The sequence below is a fragment of the Osmerus eperlanus genome, chromosome 21, assembly GCF_963692335.1.
Source record: "Osmerus eperlanus chromosome 21, fOsmEpe2.1, whole genome shotgun sequence".
Lineage (NCBI taxonomy): Eukaryota > Metazoa > Chordata > Actinopteri > Osmeriformes > Osmeridae > Osmerus > Osmerus eperlanus.
The window spans coordinates 12,716,038-12,735,653 of record NC_085038.1 but is presented as its reverse complement, the minus strand read 5'-3'; the positions used below and the strand labels follow the sequence as shown (position 1 = coordinate 12,735,653).

The 19,616-nt window shown below is 42.8% G+C and overlaps 1 protein-coding gene across 6 annotated transcripts in view; it reads left to right on the top strand.

Moving 5' to 3' along the window:
* The first annotated feature begins 2,803 nt into the window (after positions 1–2,803).
* Positions 2,804–19,616, top strand: part of kif13ba (kinesin family member 13Ba) — a 50,217-nt gene continuing 33,404 nt past the window's right edge. For 2 of the 6 annotated variants that reach the window (XM_062447483.1, XM_062447479.1), the window contains exons 1-4: positions 2,872–2,960; positions 3,059–3,191; positions 3,501–3,846; positions 10,587–10,680. In XM_062447483.1, the coding sequence (XP_062303467.1) occupies positions 3,777–3,846; positions 10,587–10,680 (164 nt within the window). In that variant the 5' untranslated portion in view covers positions 2,872–2,960; positions 3,059–3,191; positions 3,501–3,776. Of the gene's footprint in view, positions 2,961–3,058; positions 3,192–3,500; positions 3,847–10,586; positions 10,681–19,616 lie in introns of all 6 variants that reach the window. The other 4 variants (XM_062447482.1, XM_062447484.1, XM_062447480.1 and 1 more) reach the window with 4 other exon arrangements.

Below are 19,616 nucleotides of genomic sequence, written 5' to 3'. Positions count from 1 at the left end.
CTCTTTGGTTTACTGCTTCACCTGGAAAAGAATTTAGCAGAAGACATCTCTTTTCTAGTTAGCATTTTTTATAAAATTGGTTAACCATTTGATTCGCCTCTTCATCATGCTATGTGAAAGGTTTAAGTTGTGGTATTACATATGATCTCCAATAAATCAATTCAAATGGTGTTATGCATCTGGTATAGGACTGGGAAAGACTTCAATTCACCTAGTAAACATACTGTATCTATAATTACCAGGCAGTATTTTCCCTTCAGTTTTCTTATTGTTGAGCAAACACATGTAACAGCATCTAATAACGAGCCACCATATTCAACTCCTATTAGTCATGCCTAGAAATGACAATCTGTTTCTTTGTTCCCTTCTTTAGAAAATCAACTGTTAGTTTAATTTCTTTCACTCCAAAAAACCTTTTCTGTCTTTTAAAACAGTTAAGTTTAAGACCAATATTGTTTTAGATTCTCTATTTTACCAAATCACAGCTCTTTTTATCAAAGATATGATAAAAGCAATTTTCCTTATGCCAAACCAGAATCTGTATGCGTCTTAAATGAAATATAGACCAAATAATGTTCTTAATGTAGCTATTAACCAAACATTTTTCCCAAATATATTTTCTATAAAGGTCAGATAGGTAGAACTTCATAACTCGTTTTGCTGCAGTTCAAAACGAGCCAATTAGCTCAAACCATCATAACCACAATTTATCAGACTTGATGAGTCTTCCCAAATTATTTCAGAACTGAATGTTATAATAATCCTCTTCATGCACTAATACCATTTATCAATACAACATTATCACAGCCTAACTGTTTATCCCAAACAGTATGCCAGGCTTTGATAAAACTCTCAAATAAAACTTAAAACCAAATTACAATTAAACTCCAAATAAAAGTACATTTAGTTATTTTCTCTTTCTCATTTTTAACCAAATTACATCTAATACCTTTATCAAAACTCTTAAAAACCCTAGATTTTACTATTTTGACTTAAAATGTTATCCCATATACCTTTCCAATTGCTTCCTCATAATTTTTCACATACATTTCCTCAAACCATTCTTTGACCAACACAGCTGGTTTGCTCTAGTATAACTCTTCCAATTGTATTAGAACCAATTTATAAACCAGGGGTTCAATTTCTGCATTTTTACTGAATACCCTCACACATCACAGATTTTCCGCCTATAAATCCAAGTTCTGGTCGGAAAGGCTTCAACAAAAAAAAACCCTCCCTGTTTGGCTAGGAATTATAACAAATGTTGATCACGCATTTGTTAACCACCAAACTTGGGATTCATCTAAACGAACACATCTATCAGCATTAATACTCACATAATTATGCAGAACTATACCCTCTGGGATCACCTTTGTAAGATCTCAAGTAACAGGACTCTTTTAGCCCCCACCTTTCTCCAACTCTCCTCGGGATTTCTGTAACTTCTTGGTCAAAGAAAAAAAAAAAAAAAGCACGAGATTGATAAAAGTGAGTGATCTCACAATTTGACAACTTGTTAGATTTTACACTGAAGGCAATTATGGTCCTTGGAGGACACCTAGTGGATCTTTTTATTTTTTATTTTATTTTTTAAAGAACGACAGATCTGTTTAAAATACCGTTCAACTGAACCCGACTCCACACAAATATTACTTTTTCACATCAATTCAATTCTGTAACCCTCTTGTACCAGAGAGGACAAATAAAAGACACACCACACTCCTCTCTATTTTTATTAAACTCAATCTGACTCCACACAAATAGACAGTGAAAAAGACAAAGACAACGAGTTTAGGGACTCTAACCCCTGGAGAGGACTCTAACCTCCCCTTGGACAAGGACAACGAGTTTAGGGACTCTAACCCCTGGAAAGGACTCTAACCTCCCCTTGGACAAGGACAACGAGTTTAGGGACTCTAACCCCTGGAAAGGACTCTAACCTCCCCTTGGACAAGGACAACGAGTTTAGGGACTCTAACCCCTGGAAAGGACTCTAACCTCCCCTTGGACAAGGACAACGAGTTTAGGGACTCTAACCCCTGGAAAGGACTCTAACCTCCCCTTGGACAAGGACAACGAGTTTAGGGACTCTAACCCCTGGAAAGGACTCTAACCTCCCCTTGGACAAGGACAAAACACAAAAACGGTTGATTTCCCACCACTGTTGGTTTGACTAGGTACGATGAAGCATAGTAATCGTCTAAATTTGGTTCTCAAAAAATTATATCCTGAGAAAAGTGGATTTTGAGGGGTATAGCTCCATAGACCTCCATTCATTCTGCACTCGCTCGTTAGTGCCCTCATATGGAACTACAGTGGAACTGCAACCAGTTCAGAACCCGGAAGTTTCCCGAGAGTGGCAGTTCTCCCTTTGTTAGACATATTTCTCTGGTATCAGATTCATATTTTGACTAGAATTATGAGTATGACAACGTCAGGCTACTACGATAATGAAGCTGGTAACAATAAATAAATAAACCCTGTCAAGGTAATGGTATTGGAGTATAATTTTTTTAAAGGGGGATTATTACAATTTTGATCAAAGTGCTGTTTATGGGTTTGGGGTACAGCCATTAAAATAACTTATCTCCAAATCATTAGAATTTGTTTTTATTCACCGTATAAGCTAGGTCCTAGGCTATATAGTTTTCAGACTCACATGGCATTACTTTTTTTCCCCCAATGTCAAAGACATTCGATCACATGGCCTAGACATTCGTCATAAATGAGCAGTTACGTTTTTTTTAATAAAGCCTACATATTCTTAGTATTATGTAGTGGGGCCATGTAAATCGCACCCCAAACATTTTGGGCGTTTACTGAGAAAGCTGTTCTCGACACTTTCTGTCGGAAGAGGCGGGCATGAGGTAATTTCTACTAGTCGCAAGCTTGCGGAGAACAAACGGAGCAGTACGGGACTGTGAGGCTCACGATCCGATTGAAAATGTAATTGCATCTGGGTAAAGTTGATCGAGTGTATCAATAACACGAGCAAAACTTCATTATTGTTCAAAATGTGTATGTTTTCAATGCGTGTATCTATGTATTTTTATTGCAGTGTCAAGTTAACTAGAGCTAACTACAGTAGGAGACTACTTAAGTGTAGTCTTTAGGTTGGGTCTGTCAGTGCCGACCCAACCCGTTACTTCTAACTGTGCTAGCTAGCTGATGAGCTACTTCAACTGGGCCAGGTATCTACGAATGTTGTTCCGTTGTTTATGTTTTGAACATTCCCTGGGCATTCGTGCCCGGTACATTAGTATTTTCTTGGTACATTCGTTTACATGTCATTGTTTTTTGCAAGACAAGAGACACGGGTTGAAATGGGCTGTTGGGTTGTTTGTAGTTAGGATCAATTGATCTGAGCTAGCTACCGGCTAAATTAGCTAGCTAACTACAACTACAGTTAGTGCTATAGCCAAGTAGCTTGCAGTACCTACTATGGACAGGTAGCCGCTCTTACTATCATAACGGTATATATCTGCTTTATGTATTTACAGCTCCGTCTCTTCACCGGGAACATGTATTAGACAACGTGCAAGAAGAGCTGCTCCTAAAAATGTCTTCAGTCCATTGTTGTTGAAACGATGGAGAATGCCCTGCCTATGGACCAACCCTTGTACGCTAGGTAGCTAGCTAGCTGGCCCATCAGCTAGCGCGACATATCAATTATTCTGAATGACTGCGACTACAGCTCACTTGGGATTACTTTAACCTGCGGGATACCTAACTAATCGCAGGGACAGGCCGTGTCTGTCTGTCAGACCGTGGACGCAATGGGGGAGACCAGTCTCAACGACTCAAATGTGAAGGTTGCTGTCCGTGTTCGTCCTATGAACAGGAGAGGTGAGGGAACGGCATCTTATGTTTTTCTTGCATGCCACTGCGATTGACACCAAACTGATGAAATGACATTACAACCACCAACGTCTTGTGAAATAGCCTCCCTATTAATAACCTTTTAACAAATCACGGTTTGAACCTGGGGGTCGATCCCAGATTATGGCTGGACAGTCAGTTAGAATCTCATACTGTTATGCAGTAGTGGAGATGTATAGGAAATAATAATCGATGAACGTTTCCAACAAATCATAATGGTGACGAGGAGGGTCCAGACAGTTCAAAATAGCAGACGGGCTTAAGAGGTGTCCGTGTGATTTGGGCCAACAGCACGATAAGAAGTCATGAGCAGCATTATTTGTGTTAGTAGAGCATTCGTGCGTGACAATGCCAGAAAAACCATCATTAATTTTTATTGAGGTTCACTGGATCACAGTGATCGACATGAACATGTGTTCTCACCGTTTTTATAACATAAGCCCGAGTAATGAATGTATAGTGACATGCCTCCCGTTAATGAAGCCGTGCACACGCTCAAGCGGTTCGGACAATTATATGGCGAGCTTGAATAACGCTCAGAGGGAGGGAATGACATTTTAGCCGTGGGAGACCATGTGTCTAGAAGTACGAGGTTTTAGCGAAGCGGAAAATGAGGTCCACAATGTAGCAGAGAAGTCACGTGTCCCCCGTTCTGAGCGTAGAACTCGGTCACAAGACCTCTATTCAGGACCGCGGTTCATTTCTCATACCGAACGGTTTCTCTAGCAAGGGAACAAGTCCAATGTCCCACTTTAAGGGTGACGCTTGAAGGGACTTATCTTTTAAAGTAGACACTTATCAACGATGAGTATTCAAAACCGCATATTTACATAAATAGATCTTAATAAATACTTCATGTTTGTGTATGAGTGCGCGCGTGCGTGTTAACTGGCCTTTGATGGACAAAGGCAGGAAGGGAGACGGCCTGAATGGACTTTTCTAACGTTGCATAACTTGCTATGTTCTCATGGTCATTGCATTTACTAAAGAGCCTTCTAAGAATATAACTCCTTCATCATGCAGCCAGGAAACACACAGCTTTTCCACTTCCATATTGTGGTGTCATAGCGTTTTATTGTACCAGTCCCAGTTCCCAGGTCAGTGGTGGAATATAATGTTCCAGTTTCATGGATGGAAGAGAAATGGAAAGTGTGTGTTGTCAGAGGACTACTCATGTATAAATTGGGGGGGAACAATAGCAGGTGGAATATCCAGAGTATGTCTATTAATAAGACTCAGATTCTTTCCCTCCTCTTATAACATTGCCCAGGATTAGCCAGGAGACCAGTAGCCGGTGCTTGGCTTGTTCAGTTGACCCCCAACCCTGAATTATTTGTCATGAGTAACAGTTAATAAAGTGAAGGTCGTTGCTGCATATTTTCTGCTTATGTGGCTAACTCAACCCGTTTACACCCAGCTCATCAACAGTGTATTTGTCACCACTAGAAATTAAGGAGTAAGAAATGGAATGGTGGGAGGAAGAGAGAAAAAGGCAGGAGAGGAAGTGAGGACAAGAGGCAGAGCGACAGGATAGGAGAGTGAGAGAGAACAGCATAGTAAGGGATAAATGTAGGAAGAGATGGTGGGAGGGATGACAAGATGGAGGAAGGTTGTAGCCTGATGGGTTACCCACGTTAAGGTCCTGACCTTTGACCAATGTTCCCCCCTCACACACCACTCTCCAGGCATGACCCTCATCTAACAACATTGGCATGTATTATTCAAGAGGTTTAAAGACATGTTTTTGACAGGCCTGGATGTTATATTAGAGCAGGACAAGCAGACTGTATGCTGTAGCCACCCCCAGACACCAGTCTTCAGCCCCAAGAAAGGATGGAAGGAAGACTAGTTGGAAAGGATAGAAAAAGGGCTATTCACCCAGTGCACAGGAACTGCCTCTTCCTCTTCATCCTGCCCTTCAAAACCTCCAACCCCCTATCCCACAACTCCCACACTAATGCAAAACAGTTTTTCTGGTTTGCATAGACGTGGATTAGCATTTCTTCTGGTTTCACCTGGTGTGTGGGTGTGTTTGAAAATAATTAAGGGAGTACCTGGAACTTGTACGCCCTAGAACAACTTTTCAAGGAACTAGAAGGATCCTTCAGCACATTGCTAACTGCATTTATGCCTCAGGAACTTTGCTCAGAAGATTAGGCAAATTAGTTAACTGACGTATGCACCGACACCATGCAAAAGCGGCAGACAGGCATAACATGGGTCCAGGCATGCTCCAGGCAAGCTGTCATGCAAGCAAAACTATTCAGAAATAGATGAATTTGTCAAAGATCAACTTTTCACTCAGTGTTAAGTTGATACTATTTTTTTAATGGAAAAAAACGATTTACAATCAAAACAAATGTAAACTAGAGAGGGTACAATTTCTGGGGAAATTGTAGGGTGTGCTTGCTTGCATCGGTTGCACAGGGGTCCGTATTTCTGTATATTTTATATAAAAATGCATACTTATTATTTATAAAGATTACATAGATTTAAAAGCATATATTTGTTGCTGCTCATTTACAACTCAAAATACGAGTGAAGTGTAGAATGAAATAGATGTCTTCTCATTTCCCCTGCAAGAGGCAGCCTCATCGTTGAATCAAAACGAATAAATTTGGCAGAGCGGTGTAAAAATTGACCTAATCTCTATGATTTAAACGTCCTTTTAAGTTTTGCCTTCTCGTGATATTTTGGTACTGTAGCGATTGCGTTGGTTGAATTGGATGTAACGTTCCGTTGTACGGTTTAGGCTGAAATTAATTATTTTCATGAACAGATTGACAACGTTTAGGCTGTGGCAATGAAGTTCAGGTTAGTAGTTAGATAGACTTTTGATTTAAGTAAGGGGAGTGCCGAACATGTTCTGTCGCCGTTTGACTTCCTAAACAGCTGTGTAAGTTAGATGTTTTTGTCGTGTGTCTCGCGTAAGCTACAGCGTTGCAGTGAGCTACACTGGTTTGAAACCACAGGTAATGGTAATTTCACCAACAAATCGTTTACTAATGTCAGAATAAATCCTACAACGAAAATGTATATGTGAGGAATGTTTATTTTAACGATTGAAAACAGATAACGCTACATCATAGACCACTGTAGTATGTGTTGCCCGGGCAACACAGGCTAATGTCATGATGCTAATACTTCAGTGAAATAGTAGACTACTGTTTCCGAAAGTAGATGTACTTCCTTAATAATATCAGCTTATACTGTACATTACACATCACAATTGTGTGTCATATCACAAAGTAAAATGAGTAAATAGTTATCACCCTGGCCTCTTTGCTTGTGGCGTTTCTGCAGCTGCCTTGCAGTAAAGCTATAGTTAGCCTAGCTATCCCCCAAGTTAACAGATGCGAAACGAATGTTCTGCCAAAGGTAGTCACGCGTGTTTTCGTGACGTTAGTGACGTAGTGACGTTAGTAACGTCAGTGACTGTGGCTAGCAAATTAGCCACCGTTAGCTTCACTTTTCGCCACAAAAACTTAACTTCAGCCTAAACCATGCAACGGAACGTAAATTCCAATAGAAGCAACTCAATCGCTACCAAGACGAAACTTTTGACACCTACGTTGTCTTTAGGTTTAGGGGGGCAAAAATAAATAAAAACTAGAAACGGCTGTTCCTGCGAAACAGCAGTGAGAATGCTGAAAACCTGAATGGGGATAGCTGACCATGCTAAAAAAGCTGAAAATAGTGAAAATTTAGTAGAAAGTTATAAGCTGAAGCTTCAAAGCAACCGAAAGGTATTTTTGAAAGGGACTGGAGCATCATTCCAACAATGATTTGAAAGGATTTACCATTACTTTTAAAGGGAGAATAATTTGCACAAAAACCTTAATATTTTAAAAAGTATAAAAGTGAGAAATGAGAAAATACCCGCAAGCTGAAATTAATTTCAAAAATGTGTGAGTCACACAAAAGAGGCAGTGTGGAAGCTGAACTGCATCATCTTAACAAAGCTAAGAGCTAAAATAGCCTACAATGTGGGAGAAGCTGAAAGCTGAACTGTTAAACAGAAGAAGAAGTAGGCTAGCTAGTCGTAACAAGAATATTATCGTTTTAACAGATTAAATTATATTTGGGATAGTATTAGCAGTAGCAGATGTAGCCTATGCGTTTACTCGGCTTTCTTGGTTGGATTCAATGTGTTGATGGAATGAAACATACAGCAGTAGAGCCGATACAGGAAGACACGGCGACACTTTGTTGCAGAAGGATGATGGTGCAAGTTTTGTCCGTGGAGCATACAACGATTAATAAAAAAGAATCATGTAGTCGTGTTTATTGAGTAATCGCATAACTAATTACACATGTAAACGGAGTAATCGTATTATTGTCATAAACCGACAATTGCTAGTAATCGTGTTTCTCATGGTCAAGTAAACGTACCAATCACCTGTGTGAGAGACTGAGTGGTGCGTGTCTGTCGATGCCACGGTGATGGTGTAGCTATGATTGCTAACGCGCTGAGGGCAGAGAATAACAGAAATGTAGCTACAATCCACACCTCAAACAAGTTAACCTAGACGCAAAACTGTACGTCCAATCCAAAATCTATGGATATTTTCCGAGACCCAAGACTCTGCCGAAACCAGAGATATTCTTTATATGTCTGTGCAGTCAGAAATACGACTCAACCTGAAGTTTCAAAAACGTGTTCCTTCTGCTTTCCTGGTGCGTGTTTGTTTGGTTGCCACGGTGATGGCGCAGCTGTGATAGCTAACGAGCTAGGCAGAGAGAAAAACGAACATTTACCTAGCATCCACACCTCAAACAAGTTGACCTAGACGCAAAACTATACGTCCAATCCAAAATATAAGGATATTTTCCGAGACCCAAGACTCTGCCGAAACCAGAGATGTCCTTTATATGTCTGTGCGGTCAGAAATACGACTCTATCGGCAGTTTCAAAATCTTGTTCCTTCTTGCTTTCTCTGACTGATTTTACTCACCTCTCCATTGAAGTTAGAGAGAATTTGAAAGGCTGCTCTCGCTTCAAGGCTCATAGCTGAAAATCTGTAAATGTGAGCTCTTTAGTAGTTACATTGGCTGAAAGAGGACAATGTTTCCTACATTTTAAGGTATAACTTGTTTCTGTAAGTTAAACTATATGAACGTTAGAGGAATTTGTTTGACAAATTAGTTGAATATCAGAAAAAGAGCAGCCAGCAGAGTGCTGCTCATTCATAAAAATCAAGAAGGAGCAAACATTTTAATGTATTTCAAACTGTCATAATTCAAAATTGGCTGAATATTTGAAAAAGCTGAATCATTTGGGAATAGCTGAATGTCTTGTGAACATTTTAACCCTTGTGCTGCCTTCGGGTCACGTGACCCAAAGGTTCATAACGAATCATCGTTGTGTTTACCCAATTTTACCCCATACAAAAACAAATAAAAATAATTTTCTTTTAACCTTTGCAATGTGGGGGGTCTGAGACAGCCCAACGGTTAAAAGAAAATGCTTCACTTTGTTTTTGTATGCTGTAAAGTTGTCGCAATACGACGGTGGGTCACAATGACTGATGGGTCAGAATGACCCGAAGATAACACAAGGGTTAAAGGTTGAATGGTGTCTCTAGCTGAAAGTATGCTGAAGTAGTTACGTTTGAAAGAGGAGGAAGCTTTTTAATGATTTGAAAGGATTTACCATTACTTTTAATGGGAGAATAGTTTGCACAAAAACCTTAATGTCTTAAAAAGTATAAAAGTGAGAAATACCAAAAGTCATAGCCAACATCTCCTGAAGGAGCTGAACGTTTTGATACATAAATTGTAGGAATCGGTGAAAGTATGCAGAACTAGTTAAAGGCCAAAAAACGGCGGAAGAACTAAGAAGTTGAAAAACAATAGTGAGAATGCTGAACAGCATTCTCACAATAATAATAATAATATATATGTGAGAGAACAAAGGTTGTGCTCTCGCCGAAGGCTTGAGCACACCCAAATAGAAGAATATTGTCTGGTGATCTGAGACTTCTGGATCCTAGTAGGTCTATGCACAAACCATTGTTTATTTTAATTTTTTATATTTAGTATTTTTTTTGCATTGATCCTTAAAATGGTGGTGGTCAAAGTGGTTTTCAAACACTTGTTAGTGTTTGATAAAAAAAAAAAACACAAATAGAAAAAAAGAACAAAAGAGTAACTTGAATTAAGAAAATGAACATAAAATGCTGCCTATATACCGATACAGTATATCTGGGATAGGCCCATATCGGTAAATCGGTCTGACTCTTGTAGACAGTGGGATCAAGTGAGGGAGAGAAGGAAATGGGGAAGGTGAGTGGGAATTTTGGGAGAGGAGAGATGAGCAAGACGAGAGAAAGTGTGGAAGGGGGCGTAAAGCGAGGGGAGAGAGTGAGATGACCCTGTATTTAGGCTAGCTAGCAGTACAGCTGGAGTAAGAGAACAATAATTAATGCGTCTATTATTGGGCCTTTTGTATGGCTTAACTGTCTGCATCCTACTAAACAGCTATCATGACACAGTGAGTTAAAGGGCACAGTGAATAAAGAAAATGAAAGTAATTCTCACATAAGAGGGTACAATCTAACATGTTGCTGCTGTTGTGTGTATTGTGTGAGTGTGAACTGTGGACTAGCTTTGTCATTTGTGACTTAGTGACTCAATTATAGATCAAGATATACTGTCCAAGCCTAGGCCACCACAACTAAGTTAAATGACTGTTCTCTGTCTCACAGAAAAGGACCTAAACACAAAGTGTGTGGTGGAGATGGACAAGAACCAGACCATTCTTCATCCTGCTGGAGGCAACCTGAGCAAAGGAGACTCCAGGTGTGTGTGTGTGTGTGTGTGTTTGGAGGGGAGGTGAGTATGTGGTTGTAAGTCTGGGACTACATGTCACAAAATTAGCTCGCTCTAGACAGAGGTTTGTCAGTCACCTGCTGAGTGAGGGGAGTTTTGGGTTCAGACTGGGGGGGGTGTTAAATGTGTTTGTCAGAGAATGTGAGCAAGAGAGAGACAAAGAAGGGCGAACAAGTGTGTATGAGGGACGTTATAAGTGTGTGTGTGCAGCAGGCTGCCTGCTGCTTGTCCTCCCATCCTGCCGTGTGTTGGGGCATAACTCTCCTCCTGCTGACTTCCTCCCTCATTCTCAGTCCTTCCGTTGCCTTGACAGCAGGGTGGGGGTGATGGGGTTAACTCGGGTTCACCGACACCGACTGTGGTATCCCATTTATAAAGAGTGGTATCAGAATGGAGAATAACAAAATGAGGGGGGGGGGGTTCACATTTGCTTTAGCATCTGTCGGCCATAAAGTTTTCTTGCTGACTTTTATGAGGGTAAACAAGAGAAGCGCTGTCCTTCCTTTTCTCTTTCTCCATCTTTCTCTTTACTTTTTATGTCCATGTGTGGGAGAGGGGAGTTTCAACTTGGAGAACGAGTGTGCAGCCTTCTCGCCTTCCCAACAGACAGTTAAAATACGAGGCTCACTTCATGAAGCCTGCTGCTGGTCTGAATACTTGGGGGTCCCACTCTTACACCTGTTCCTACTTTGTGAGTGTGAGTTTGTGTGTGTGTGACATGAAAGTGTGTGTGCGGCACATCTTTGAAAAGTGATAAATTGTCTGTCCCATCAGTGTTGAATTGTCTGGAGCTGTAATTTGGCATGTAGACGTCCTATAACTTTCTTGCACTACCTAGCGCTCCCTCTCTTACAATCTCTCAGATAAATAAATAAAGGTCTGTGTTAAGAAGCTGATCAGCATGAGGCTCAGTCATATTCTACCATCGCATCATGACGTAATGGTATTTGACTGTGAACTCACCCAGTTCTGAGTTCCATTAGATGGATATTGGCAAACAAAAGTCCTTTTCCAGTTACGATCTGATGGCACAGATATGGATTGATGTTTCTGGTTTGCAGTCTTTCTGTGAACTGAAAGGTTGTTCACCTTTAGCAGTATGTGTAGTTTTAAAGGTAAATGAAAGACTAAGGAGAGCAGTCTCTCTTACACAATCAACACTTTGGTTGAAGATATCATGAGGTCAGTGTTGACCTCTTACCCTGTCCGTCAATCAGCAGCACGTGATCTTTCAGATGGCCCACACCCTTTTTTTTTTGTCATGCATCTTCATCAAAAAGATCTGTGTCTGCGTGATAAGGATGTAGGTCAAGAGCAGAACCAAACCCACAGTAACGCCCCCGTCACATCCACCTCACCCTCCACAAGTAACACAGGAAAAAAGAGAGAGAGAAGGGGGAGAGTGCAAGAGAGAGAGAGAGACTGAGTACAGGAAAGAGCAAGAGAGAGACCAGGTACAGGACAGAGAGAGCGGGTGTAGGAGAGAAAGGGGCGGGTGTAGGAGACAGTGCAACAGGGGGAGGGCGGGAGAGTACGGAAGAGGAGCAGCCATGCAGAAACTTATTTTTTAAATGACACTCACCAGAGCAGAGGAGGGAGGGGGGGAGGGAGGGATGCAGGACTACAGTGCTGGGGATGGGGGGGGGGGGGGGGGAGTGAAGCTGGCTCTCCAATCTCCTGACTGTCTCCTTCTCTTCTCATTGGCTGCCTGACCGCGTCCTGTCTTGGGGTGTGAGATGGGGGTGCTTCCAGCTCTCCACACCCCCTCGAGCTGGGGCCTGACTCACCCTGACAGCTGTCAGTGTGATGAACATCAGTCTGAGTCTGGGGCTAGGGCTGAGATGTACGGTCGGGGATAGGGTTTAGGGCTGGGGCTCGGGCGTAGGGTTGAGTTTTTAGTATATTAAAAAAATTCTAGTGGTTAAAGACATGCCTCAGGTGGAGAAATAAGAAGAGGACAAGGAGGTGGAGGCAGAGAAAGAACTGAGGAGAAGCCTGAGATAAAATATGGCAGACTAAGGGTGGTTAAGAGCGAGGGGGGAATGGACAGCTAGATGGATGGATAGACCAGGGAAAATGAAAAGCAGAGGTCTCTCCCTGACTTGTTGAAGCCTCTCCTCCCCCACCAGCCTGATCAGAGAGTAAATCAGGGCCTCTTCCCTAGGAAGGCCCCCAGCCCTACCAGAGATGGAGCTCAGAGCTCACACAAGTTAGCATGATGAACAGCCGTCACTGGGATCGGTAAGTCCCTCTAGGCTTATTTATGTAATCCTCCACATTTTAGGTGGAAACCTCTATCTCTGCTGTGCCTTAGAGATGATGTGTTTAACCCCCTGCAAAATGACGGCAAAATTAAGTGAGTCAGACTGTCTCGCCACAGCGTTGGGTGTGTTTTGGATGCACAGAGGGAGAATTGCTGCTTCAAGGGCATTCTAAGAAACATGGGTAAAGGGAACAGGTGTTTCTCTGTGAGTATATGGGTCTGTGTGTTTTGTGTGCACTTGCATGCACGCCAGTTTTACGACTCCATTCTGTCTGAGTCCGGCAGGTTCCTTCATCCAATGAAAAAAGAGAGGGAGGAAAGGAGCAGGAGCTAAGAGAGGGAAGAAGGGTAGCACAAGCCATGTTGATGTTTCCTCACAGGAAACTGATAAAATTTCTGTTACGTTTACTAACATAGATGCCGCTTAAACATTTTGCCAGCTTGGGTCACCATGTAAACTGGGATTAAAAAGTGTTACTCATTTTAGGAGAAAACAACTGAAATTATTCAGCCATCGGCAAAGATTTTGGAGCACCCATCGAAAACTTTCATATTGTCTTTTCAGCAAATTTTGAGCGCAAGTCACGTGATAACGTAGCGCAGTGACAAGGAGTGATTGACGTCTAATTTGAACTAACTTTATCTAAAATCTGCATTAAAGTTAAGAACGTGAAGATGAAATTTAACTGGTTATGTAATGTTGGATAGAATGTTAGACCGGTCACTATCAGTATGTGCCTGCCTGTCACAGTAGGCACATACTGTGCAGTAGGCAAATTAGCAAGCATTTTGTAAAGAAATTAAACAGTTGGGGGGGGGATCTTTTGGTACCATTCGATTCTTGGGGTCACGATAAATAAATAAAAAAGACGAGAAGACTGAATCGGGATTCGAATGTGAATTGATTTTTCCCCCACCCCTATTAAGCAGGTCGCACCATAACGATTATTTACATTTACATTTATGCATTTAGCAGACGCTTTTATCCAAAGCAACTTCCAAGAGAGAGTTTTACAAACGTGCATAGGTCACTGACCATAACAACGAGATAGCCCCAAACATTGCGGGTAGCCAAACATGAAGCATACATTGTGAAAACCAAATAAGTCCCAACGGGAAGAACTATAAGAGCATGTAGTTAGACAAGTTACAATTAAACAGCAAGAACCTAAAAAGTGCAAGAGTGTACCTGTGGGAAAAAAAGCAAGCAACAATAATATATTTCACGGCGAGTACAATCATTTTAAGACAGTTACAACAAACCAACAAAAGCAACAAGTCTCTCAATAAGAGACATTGTGATCCTGGAGGAAACTAACATTAGGTCCAGCCAATCATTCCTAAGTGCCGTTGTACTACCGGAACAAGTGTGTCTTGAGCCTTTTCTTGAAGGTGGAGAGACAGTCAGTGTCCCTGATGGAGGTGGGGAGTTGATTCCACCATTGGGGGGCCAGACAGGAGAAGAGTTTGTGTTGGGACCGGGCGCTCTTGAGCGGTGGGACCACCAGACGGTTGTCAGAAGAAGACCGTAGGTGGCGGGTGGGGGTGTAAGGCTGAAGGAGAGACTTGATGTAGTCGGGTGCAGTCCCGTTCACCGCTCGGAAGGTCAGTACCAGAGTCTTGAATCTGATACGGGCTGTGATGGGAAGCCAGTGGAGGGAGATGAGGAGCGGGGTAACATGGGAGCGTCTGGGTAGATTGAAGACCAGGCGGGCTGCCGCGTTCTGAATCCTCTGGAGAGGGCGGGTTGCGCATGCTGGGAGACCGGCAAGCAGCGAGTTGCAGTAGTCCAACTTTGAGAGGACAAGTGCTTGGTCTAGCAGCTGGGTGGAATGCTGGAAGACAGGTATCTCCTGATCTTCTGGATGTTGTAGAGGGTGAATCTACACGACTGAGAGACCGCAGCAATGTGGGCTGTGAGGGAGAGCTCGTCATCCATGGTCCCCGAGGTTCCTGGCAGAGGATGAAGGGGTCACCGTCGCCGATCCCAGGGTGACTGAGAGATCGTGGGAGATGGAGGGTTTGGCCGGGATGATGAGGAGTTCTGTTTTGGCGAGGTTCAGCTGGAGGTGGTGCTTGGTCATCCAGGCGGAGATGTCTGTGAGGCAGGCCTCGATCCTAGCTGAGATCCCCGGATCAGTCGGGGGGAACGACAGGTACAGCTGCGTGTCGTCAGCATAGCAGTGGTAGGAGAAGCCATGGGAGGTGATGATTGGTCCAAGCGAGGTGGTGTACAGGGAGAAGAGGAGGGGTCCAAGGACGGAGCCCTGTGGGACACCAGTGGAGAGCCAGCGGGGGCCTGACACTTTGCCTCCCCAGGAGACCTGGTAGGATCTTCCCGACAGGTAGGATGAGATCCACTGAAGTGCAGTGCCAGTGATGCTTATCTCAAGTCTGGCGAGCAGGATTTGATGGTTAACCGTATCAAATGCTGCAGAAAGGTCCAGCAGAATGATGACGGATGACCTCAAAGCCGCTCTGGCAAACTGGAGGGCAGTGGTGACTGACAGGAGTGGCCAGTCTTGAAGCCCGATTGGTTGGGGTCAAGCAGGTTGTTCTGAGAGAGAAAGTTTGACCGTTGGTTAGATACAACACGTTCAATTGTTTTAGAAAAGAAGGGTAGCAGTGATACTGGTCTGTAGTTCTGGAGGACGGCTGGGTTAAGGGAGGGTTTTTTGAGTAGAGGGCTAACTCTGGCCTGTTTGAAGGCAGAGGGGAAAGTGCCGGAAGTAAGAGAAGAGTTAAGGACATGGAGAAGAAAAGTTATGATGGAGGGAGAGATGGTTTGAAAGAGAGGAGAGGGGAGGGGACTGGATCAAGGGGACAGGAGGTGGGGCGATGAGAGAGAATGAGGTCAGAGATCTTTGCCTCGGACAGGGGAGAGAAAGAGTTTAGACATTTAGTTGGGTCAGTCATAGAGGGTGAGTGGGTAGGAAAGGTGGGTTCAGGGAACCGACTGCTAATGTCAGCATATTTTTTCTCAAAGAAGGAGAAGTCGTCTGCCGTCAGGGTGGAGGGGGGGGGATTAAGAAGGGTGGAGAAGGTGGAGAAAAGTTTGTGAGGGTTTGAGGCAGAGTAAATTTTGTTCAGGAAGTAGTGGGTTTTAGCATCAGTTATGCGGGCAGAGAAGGGTTTGAGGAGGGAGTGATACTTATCGAGGTCCAGACCATCTTTGGACTTGCGCCATCTCTTCTCAGATGCCCGAAGGATGGACCGTTCTTCACGGATAACATCCGTGAGCCACGGGCAGGAGGGAGAGGATCGTGCAGGCCTGGTTGACAGGGGACAGAGAGAGTCGAGTGATGTAGTTAGTATGGATAACAGGGTGTTCGTGGTAGTGTCAGTGGGGTGGGACATGAACTCGTCAATGGGAGGGAGGGAGGATGTTACAATGGAGGAGAAATGGGAGGGGGATAGGGAGCGGACGTTGCGGCGGAAAGTTACGAGGGGAGGGGAGGTAGGAGGAGTTGGAGGGAGAGGGAATTGGATGAAGGAGTGATCAGAAATGCACTCAGAAATGCACAAATGCACTCAAATATATTTTGAAGTTGCACAGATACAATTTTGGGAGCATATCAATTTCAATCCATGAATACTTGGTGACTTGATGTACAGCCTCTCAAAATGTTGATGCAACATTGCATAGAAGCCCTTTTCTTATAATTGGATTGAATTCTGTGTGTGTGTCAAGGAAGGGGGGGGGAGGAGGGTAATTGGATGCAAAGAATTTCTTTAGAATGTCAACATTCAAGCATCTGAACCTGATGTTTAAGGCTCTGTGCCAGACCTTCTGCCGTAGAATTCCTCCTGTGGTTCTGAGACAGCTGATGGAACTCAGCACAGATAAGAGTAGATGGGCTCAGCAAGAACTGTAATCCCAGCTGTGCGTCCGTTTGTTGTTGTATAGTTTACATGTGACATTGTGTGACAATTTGCCTGTTAAGCTGGCAGCAGCTACAGTAAGCCAATATCTGTTCCAGCATGAGGATGGTCTGGTGCTTGGTCCAGATGTGGTAAGCCGTCCTCAGTTGTGTGAATCGGGAAGTGCTTGAACAGAACCAGAAAGACCTAAAACGACCCAACGACATTAAAGCAATAAACAGCTTTACAAAGATCTTCGTTAAAAAAACAATTTCCCCTTGGTGACAAATACATTGTCACGTTGAAGCTGTCCTCTGCTCAATCCCTTTGAGTTGTGTGCTGAAGAGCCTATGTGTCTGTAACCCTTCACATACCTCTCTCCTGCCTACATTTCTACACTATTTGACCGTCTAAATGCAACTATCTCTCTATTTCCCTTTCTCTCCCACACCCTCTTTTTTCTGTTGCGGCCAATTTGTAAATCAACCCCAAAACTAGGGCTGAACGATTTAATTGCATTTGCGATAATATCGTGATGTGACAAAACAAGATTTTGTAATCGCAAAGGCTGCGATTTTACTTTGGTCATGTGACACGCGAGAGTAATGCAGTTTGCAGACGAAGGATCAACTTTGCACGTTACACTTTACCTTGACCTGTACGATGGCCTCAGGCTCGACAAAACCTGACACTACAGACACTTTGCCAATTTTGCCTTTAAAAAGATGCTGCGCAGTGTCAAGTATTGTGCAAAACCTGCCTGGCTAACACTAACACAAGGGGCAACACTACCAACCTAATTCGGCCCCAAAAAAAACACCACAAAGCCATGTACGATGCATAGCTAAAATGCTGAACAGCAGTGTGTCAAATAAGCCAAATAACACCCGACAGGATCACGGATCGAAATGTTTCAAAGCCTAAGTCCATATTCATGTACGAAATTACTCAAGCAGTAACAGCGTTCCTCACGAAAAATATGATGCCCCTCGGTGATACACATACAGTAGGATCACTATGGCTGCTAGTGCCATACTGTTTCTGTTAGGCTACTTACTGGATCAGAAATGTTCAGACAGTGTTTCTTTTTCTTTTAAGATTTAACCTTTAGATGCGTGAGTTCTAAATATTTCCGACGGTCCCCACAGCGCAAGTTTTTTTTCTCAAACGGTAGCTATAGCTAGCTATAGTTAAAAAGTGAAAAACATGTTATTACCCTACGTTTAGCTTTGATTTACCTAAATATTTTCGAAGAGGTACAGGCGGTATATTTTTATGAACTTTGTGTGTTATGTTGCTGACTGGAGATCAGTAGTATATATCTATATTTATTAATAATAAATCATATAATAATCCCATATTAAGTCGCAATTGCAATATTAGTCCAAATAATCGCATTTATCTTATTTTCCGAAATCGTTCAGCCCTACCCAAAACCCTGCAAAAGTTGATCACATCCAGTTTTGTGGACCGACTAGCCGACCCACAGAGCTGCTGGTCGCAGCAAAAACCTTTTTTTTAAACCCTCAGCAAAAAGTAGCGTAATTTACGGAACAACATAAACCTGGCAACACAGATGGGCTGCTGTGTTACTACCCAGAACCAGGGCAGTCAGGCAGACTAACAGACAGGCCGGATCAAAATGAGGTACGACTGTAGCGTGGTCAACTGGTCTGGGTTCTTGTGTTTGAACACTAGGACTAGGCTGGTAGCATCTGGCCTGCCAGTCACACCAGGCCAGATGAGTGTGAGCACCAGAGATGAGCAGGGTGTGCCTTGTGGTGATGGGTTGGGGGGAGCAGCTGCCACATACTAGCACTCCTCAGGGCCTGTCTCTTTCAGCAGACATACACAAAGAAACACAGAAAGTCCTGGTCATACACTCATTCTGATCATAGAACTGTGAGCTACTGAGCACACACACTCATATCCATCTGATCCATTTGATTTGATCTCTCATTCACTTGCTCGAACCCTGGCAGGAGGGCAGGGATTGGTGAATGTCAAAGTAACACTCTTGTTTAGGAAGGGTGTTGGCCAAACCATTAAATAGGTGAAACACACACACATGAGGGTGTGCTTCATCCTGGGTGTGCTGCATCCTGAATAGCATACAATTGCTTTCTCTCACACATACACACTTAATTAACCTGACTGTGAAAGTGAGAATAATTTGTAAGGATGCAGTAAGTTACAGGCCCATGATAACAGCTGCCACTTTCACACACCTGCTTTATATAGGCAGGTGTGTGCTTATATAAAGCAGCAAATATAAACATTTTCGTGAACACAGGCTACACCAAGGGTCTACGCTGCAGCATTTAAAGTGTTATGCACTTGGGGTGGGAATCTTTTGGTACCTTTCGAATCGATTCTTGGGGTCACGATTCGATTAAAAATCCATTTACGATTTTTCCAAGATAAATAAATATATATACATATATATATGTGACGTCACACAGTTGTCGCGGCGCCATCTTTAGGACTGGATTGCAAGATGCCTGAATTGCAAGATGCCGTCTATCTGCTGTGCTGTGGGCTATGATGGCAGCAAATATCAAATAAATTGCTTAACCTTTTACAATGTCCCAAAAAACCCTGAACGTCGTGAGAAATGGATTAAAACATGTAATTTATCATTTGAGCATGTATAACGTTATTCTGGACAGCTAGCATTAGCTATATTTACATTAGTAACATTAGTTATCTGGTTGAATTATGTTATGTTGCTAGCTACTTGTTGGAGTGATGTTAGTATGCTAAACTACTTTTCCTTTGGTGT